The 6,611-nt window shown below is 43.9% G+C and overlaps 1 protein-coding gene across 1 annotated transcript; it reads right to left on the bottom strand.

The window, feature by feature from the left end:
• Positions 1-2,001: 2,001 nt before the first annotated feature.
• Positions 2,002-6,066, bottom strand: LOC136610067 (uncharacterized). The gene is made up of 5 exons (XM_066589334.1): positions 5,899-6,066; positions 5,633-5,775; positions 3,583-3,661; positions 3,266-3,411; positions 2,002-2,110 (listed from the first exon to the last, which is right to left on the bottom strand). Exons 1-5 carry the CDS (start codon positions 6,064-6,066, stop codon positions 2,002-2,004), a joined length of 645 nt encoding a protein of 214 aa, XP_066445431.1.
• Positions 6,067-6,611: the final 545 nt, after the last annotated feature.

Raw genomic sequence — 6,611 nt, forward strand, 5'->3', positions numbered from 1 at the left:
CTCATCCTTGGCACATAGCTCCTTCACATATCTTAATGTATCAAGGGCCTCTAGCCACACCACCCTAGAGGGTGGAGTCGTAGATTTCCACTTTCTGGGGATCACCTGACGCACCACCAGGACAAAGAACCTCAGTACTGATCTCTTAGCTTGTGCCAGTGAGCCTGGGAACATGCAAAGGAGTTCCTGCTCCGGGATCAGCTGGGTCCTGTCTCTGCATACCCGGGAGTAAAGGGCACCAACCTCCCTCCACAAATGAGAAATCAGTGGGCATAGCCACTAGATGTGGATAAAGGTACCTCTCTCCACCAGGCATTTCCAGCAGGTGTCCAGATACTGGGGGAAGATTTTGGCCAACCTCTCCGGAGTCCTTTACCATCTCGTTAAGATTTTATAATTCAGCTCTTGTAAGCTACTGGAAATGTTTCTTTTGTGTGTCAAGATATATGCTTTATTCCATGACTTCTATGGGGGCGAGCCACCGAGCTCCCTTTCTAACTCTCTCTCCACGGCTCTTTCCTTATCCCTTGTGTCCTCCCCCACCAAGAATCTATATAGTTCAGACACTTTACCTGGAGATGCGGGATTAGTAATATAAAAGGTTCTCAAAGGGTGTTAGGGGAATTCCAGTGGAACTGATATAGTGGCATAGTTGTAGGTATTGATACCTCCAGTTATGTCGGGGTCTGTTACCCCTCCCCCCCCCCCCACCCCCCATACGAATCACATTATGGATTTTCTGATCCTAGAGAGAAAGGCCACCAGAAATCTGATAGGTATGGTTTGGAGGATATACAAAAATCTGGAAAGAGCGTTCTTTTTCACAGTATTGATCCCACCAAACCATGAGAGTGGCAAAGTCCGCCACCTGTCGAAATCCCTCTCAAGCCCCTCCAGCAGTGGCTTGTAATTATTCTGGAAGAGGTCCTCTAAATTTGATGTGATCATTGTTCCTAAATATTTAATTCCCCCCTTCTTCCATGTAAAGGGAAAAGCTGCTTTCATGGCCTCCTCCTCATTGCTTGGGATTTCTTACTGACTTTAAGGCCTCATGTCCACGTGCTTAAAATCTGCAGCGTTTCTCTCGGACGCGGATCCACGCCCCATAGGGATGCATTGGACACCCGCAGGTAGTTAAATACCTGCGGATGTTATTTTTCCCGTTAGGCACGGATCCGCGTGCGAGAAAAAAATGGACATGCTCCATTTTCGTGCAGGTCTCCCGCGGGGACGGCTCCCGCAGGCTTCTATTGAAGCCTATGGAAGCCGTCCGGATCCGCTGGAGACCTGTACCAGAATTAAACTCACCTGCTCCGGACGATGCGGTTCTTCCCTTCTTCGCGGCCGGATCTTCTTTCTTCGGCCCGGCGGGTGTGCCCGGCGCATGCGCGGCACACCGCCGGCGTGCAGAGCACATCTGCCGGGCCGAAGAAGGAAGATCCGGCCGTGAAGGAAGGAAGATCCGCATCGTCTGGAGCAGGTGAGTTTATTCTGATTTTTAGGCCTCATGTTCGAGGGGCAGGAGGGACCCGCTACGGATTCTACATGAAGAATCCGCGGCGGGCCTGATTTTCCCCATGGACATGAGGCCTAAAAGGGACCAAGAAGCAATTTCAGAGAACACTTCAGCACAATATTATCATGATGTGAACTATATTTATTGTTAGGACAAAACATGCTGGCACTGCCAACAGCACAAAATTGCAGTTTACAATTAATTTAAAATGCTCAGAAAATGGTCCCGCTGAGGACTGTACTGCACTGTATGGTTGACGGTCACATGAGGCCATGACCTTTGCAGTGGAGGTGCTCTGAGTGTTTGTGACCTCTCATTCTTTACGGTTCCATACTTCCTTCAATTCCAAATAAAACAAAAACACAATGATGTCTGCATATCTTTGGTTCCATTTTTATTCCTCTTAGATATACTGTATCTGGCACTTCGCACAGATGCATTGTAATATTTTTCAGAGCAATAGAAAAAGAAAGTCTCTATGTTTCTTATAATGCAGGGAAAGCAGCGGTCCGCTTGACATGGATAAGCTTTCTTTGAGCAGAAGCTTGTTTTAGATGTAATTCATGTAAAGAATGTCGCAGCTGTGACATTACACTGCAAAACAAACATACAATGTGCAATTAAAATACAGAACTACGCAAGTTTGATAATAATACTAGGTGTTAAATGTGGAATAGGTCCTAAATGTCCATTGTTAGCATCTTACACTGAAAAAATGTATCCTATAGCAGTATTTCAAAGTGACTCTGTCACCATCTTTTTGCACCCTTCTCTGAGGGCAGCACAAGGTAGTGGCAGTCACACTGATCACAGTGATATGTCTGCTGTGTGGATCTGTGCAGTAGGTTAGGAGAAACTTGTCTTTTATTAGTAGCAGCAAATGCATAGAGGACTACTTAAAGTAGTCCTGGTCATTTATGTGCTGCAGGTTAACTACATCCACCCCACTCTCCAAGCAATGATTGACTGCTGCCTGCCTATTACTGTTTATAGGGAGAGAGCTGCCAATCATTGGCTGGAAGGTGGAATGGGTGTGGCTAGCCTGCAGCTCATGAATTAGTGGCTACTAATTAGAAGCAAGTTTCTACTAAACTACTGCACAGATCTACACAGCAGACATATCACTGTAACCTGTGTGAATAGCACTACCTTATGGAGCTTTCTATGAGGGCTGCAAAAAGATGGTGATAGAAACTCTTTGAATATGTTCTTTGATAAGGCCTGGGCCATCATGAAATATGGGTCAACAAGAATGGATGTTACTCAATCCGTCTAGTCTCACTGCCTTCTGTTTTTATATGATCGGATGCTGATTTGAAAATTGAAACCAGGTGAGTACCGCAGATTATTCTTTACATTGGAGTCTTAGGCCTCCTGCACATGACAGGGTTGGATTCGACATGCGGGATCCGAACCTGTGCCTGGCTGATGACCCCTCTCACCTTTCCGGATTCTTCTTTATCAGTACTGTGGAAGCACCCGCCGGCGTGCATGCGCAGTACAGATAAAGCCGCGCGGTCAGTAGGCGATGATGCGGATCCCGCGACCCTTCTGCAGTGCTCACTGCGGAAGGGCCGCAGGATGGTCGGCTTCCATTGACTTCAATGGAAGCCGTTGGTGCGGAAATCCACACAGAATGGAGCATGCTGTAATTTTTCTGCCACAAACGGAAATTTCTGCTCGCTGGCCCAGGATTCCACAAATCAAATCCGCCTGTATGCAGGAGCCCTTATTTTTGATTGAACTCACCAACATTCCTCACACAAGTATCTGTTTACATCCATCTCCAGTAATTTAGGGGTGACCACTAGTGGTTTCAACTCTGTGTGGGTGTGCATATACTTCCATTTTTTGGTCACATGGGTAGGGGGTATACCATAGCATGTTATGCCATTCTGCGGAGGAAAAGAACAGGCTGTTATATACGTATTGCACAGAAAAAATCTGTCATGATATTGCAGTGAATTATCAACTATTAACATTCAATACATGTAAAATGCTACTTCTGAGTATTTCAATACTGATAAATTCCAAACTACAGGCTATAATTTAACCATTGGTATTACCTGGCACAGTGAGGGCAAAGAAGGGTGTTGAACAGTTTTTTTATTACAGTAGATTTGCTTGCGAGATTCCAGCACTGGACTAAATGAGAAAAGGAAAAAAAGAAATCAAAGCTCCAAGACCCCCTGCACGCCACACACAGTAGATCCATTCAGCAGTACATATTTTTTGATAAAAAGGAGGACTGGACCTCAGCACAAAATAGTGAAGAAACATTCTCTACCGTTTTCTAGTGTTTCTTTACATAAAGATTTGATCCTCCCTTTGATTTAAAAGTATGTATTATAAAGTGGATCTCCCAAATATCAGTGATGCTTCTTAGAGCTACAGCGAAATGCTACAGATATTCTAGAAAGTTATGGAAATCCATATGATGAGGACCCATCAGGTGAAGCAAACAGTGACGAGGGGCGGAGAGAGAAGCAGAGAGGGGGCGGGAGCTCAATGCACTCGCTCCCGTCCCGCCTCCTCCCCTTGCAGAGAGGGGCAATGTATATCGGTCGGGCGTGAAAACCCAACCGATATACGATCGTCTGAATAAGCCCTTGGAGTTAGGATGAAGTTGCTTGAAAACTGCCCTATTTGTGTAGCTTTTGTGTTGCTTTTGGATTAGGTTAATCCTCTTGGACCTTAAATGGAATGCATTACCTACATTTTTACTAATTAATACATATTCCATTTTTCTAATCTATTTTTATTTTCTGATTGTAGATTTTGTTCTTCTATTGTCAGTACATGATTATGGGACCAGCCATTTATACTCACCTACTCTCTGGATTCCGTGCTGTCACCTGCTGAAGTCCACGTGCCACACGAAAATTCCATGCATGCACTCTCATACACAAACACACTGATCTGAAAAGAGTCAGATTTTTGTGTAGCGCACAGACTTTAGTGGATGACAGCATGGGATCGAGAGAGCGGGTGAGTATAAAAAATACATCACCCGTATCTCCATCACCTCCTCTAACAGCACTATAACTTAGTTTATGGTACTATAAGGAGGTCACAGGTTCCCTTTTACATCATTTAGAGAGATACTTTACAGCAGCTTTTACACAATTGACATGAGCTGACCCATTGATGTCTGATAAAGACTGTTCTAGGCATGTTCTGTGACCTGGGCAGAAATCGTTATGCAGGGAAGAGGAGTAGATAATAAGCTGTGACCACCATCTATTGTTAATGGTGGATCTATAGAGAGGTGTCACCTTTTATTGTAGTCCTCTCTATGATGATGATGATAATAAGATGACTGCTGGAAAGTTCTCTACAGAACAAGAAGTATTAGCCTATTGCTAGACCTCTGTGGTCAGTACATTTCTTGCATGTAGATTTGCCATGGAATTGCTTCTGATTACACTTTTTGCATTGCAAATAGTGAAACAGCAACATTTCTACACTCTTTGGCTGGGCTGACATAAGAGTATGATTACGGCGTATTACGAGTACGATGTAAACCCCTGTGATATGCGGTAATTCATAGGCAATCGATTACATTGCCTCACGAAGTTCCGCTTACATTATTAGCATGTCAGAATTGTGGAATACGCTTGCGTGAAAAATAATGCAGCAGGTTTTACTTTGCCGTGTATATATGTGCGTGAGAGACCATTGATCCCTATTGGCGTGTACATATGTGCACCCATACACAATTACATAGTGTAGGGGAAGGATGTATATGTACCGTTGCCTTGCAGCAGCGAGTGAGATATGATTTTTTTTAAAAAGGTGGACTGCGCATAGCAGCATGCGCGAGATATGCTGTCATGTGCAGTACAATTTTGCTGCCATACGCGGCTTTCTGTGGAAAATCCTTATGTAAGGCATGCAGATTTTGATGTGGATTTGTTTGTGATAGATTTTTACATCATGGGTGAATCTGCCCTAATAGTGAAAACCAATGCAATGAAAACTACGAGTAGAACTTCAAAGCCCAGAGTTGTTATGCTCTTATTTAAATTTAGACTTATGAATGAATCAATTACAAAACTAAAGAAACATTAACTTTTCCTGACATTTTCAATTTTCCTGACATACTCGGTGCATTACCTTCCAGACCAAGATATCAGAGGCTTGATCAGAAATATCCCAGTGTCCTCATGCACTCCTTGTAAAGTCTGATTGAGATCCACTGAGACACGCAATCGCTGCTTTTGGTTTTGCAATAGTTTGTGCCTCCATTGTAGGAAAACCTAAAATACATATATGTTCATGACTCGTGCCATCCTAATATGCGGTCATTATAAAGGTGTAGAACTGGGAACATTACTTCGATGAGTTATAGTACAGTGTCAAGCATGCTTAACAGGAGTTACCTGGTCTTTTTGCTTTTGAAGTTTTTGTAAGACTGGAGTGATTTGTGGTCTGCTGAGGCACTGCCTTCTCAGGAGATTTTCAGCACTGTTCCAAGATATATATTGCACATATCCCCAAACCAGACTTTGTAGTCTCTCTTGACTCAGAATACGATACTTTGACATCATTCTACTAGTATCCTGCAGGGATAGGTAAAGGCATTACCAGAATGACTACAAAATACATCAATCACTATGGTTTCTTACCTGATATATGTGAATTGGAATCCTACCCTGACACCTTGCCCATTGCAGTTCTCGTTTGTTGTGTTCTTCATCAGTACGGGTAAATATTAATGAGGAAGTCGCAAAGTCACAGCTGAGGTCAGTCTTCATCTAGGCACACAGAATAATTAGGGTGCAGTTCCATATTCTAGTTTTGTTCAGGGTTTTTGATGCAATTTTTGAAGCCAAAACTAGGAGTGGAGTGGCTGAAGGAAACTCCTGACGTGCCTGTTACAGCCGCGGCAGGAGATAGCGATCTTCTCCCATTGATTTCAATAGGGCTGGTGCTGCTGCCGCTGGCCCTATTGCAGGCATGTCGAAACCCCTGGATGCAAGATGTCTTCATTTGAAAACAACCTTGTTTTCCTGAGGGGGTTCTCTTCATTCCTGCTGCAACTGTCACAGCTGCGGCAGGAGATCACTGTGTTCTCTCATTGTATGTAATGGGG

This window comes from Eleutherodactylus coqui, chromosome 2 (assembly GCF_035609145.1).
Source record: "Eleutherodactylus coqui strain aEleCoq1 chromosome 2, aEleCoq1.hap1, whole genome shotgun sequence".
In the NCBI taxonomy this organism is placed as follows: domain Eukaryota; kingdom Metazoa; phylum Chordata; class Amphibia; order Anura; family Eleutherodactylidae; genus Eleutherodactylus; species Eleutherodactylus coqui.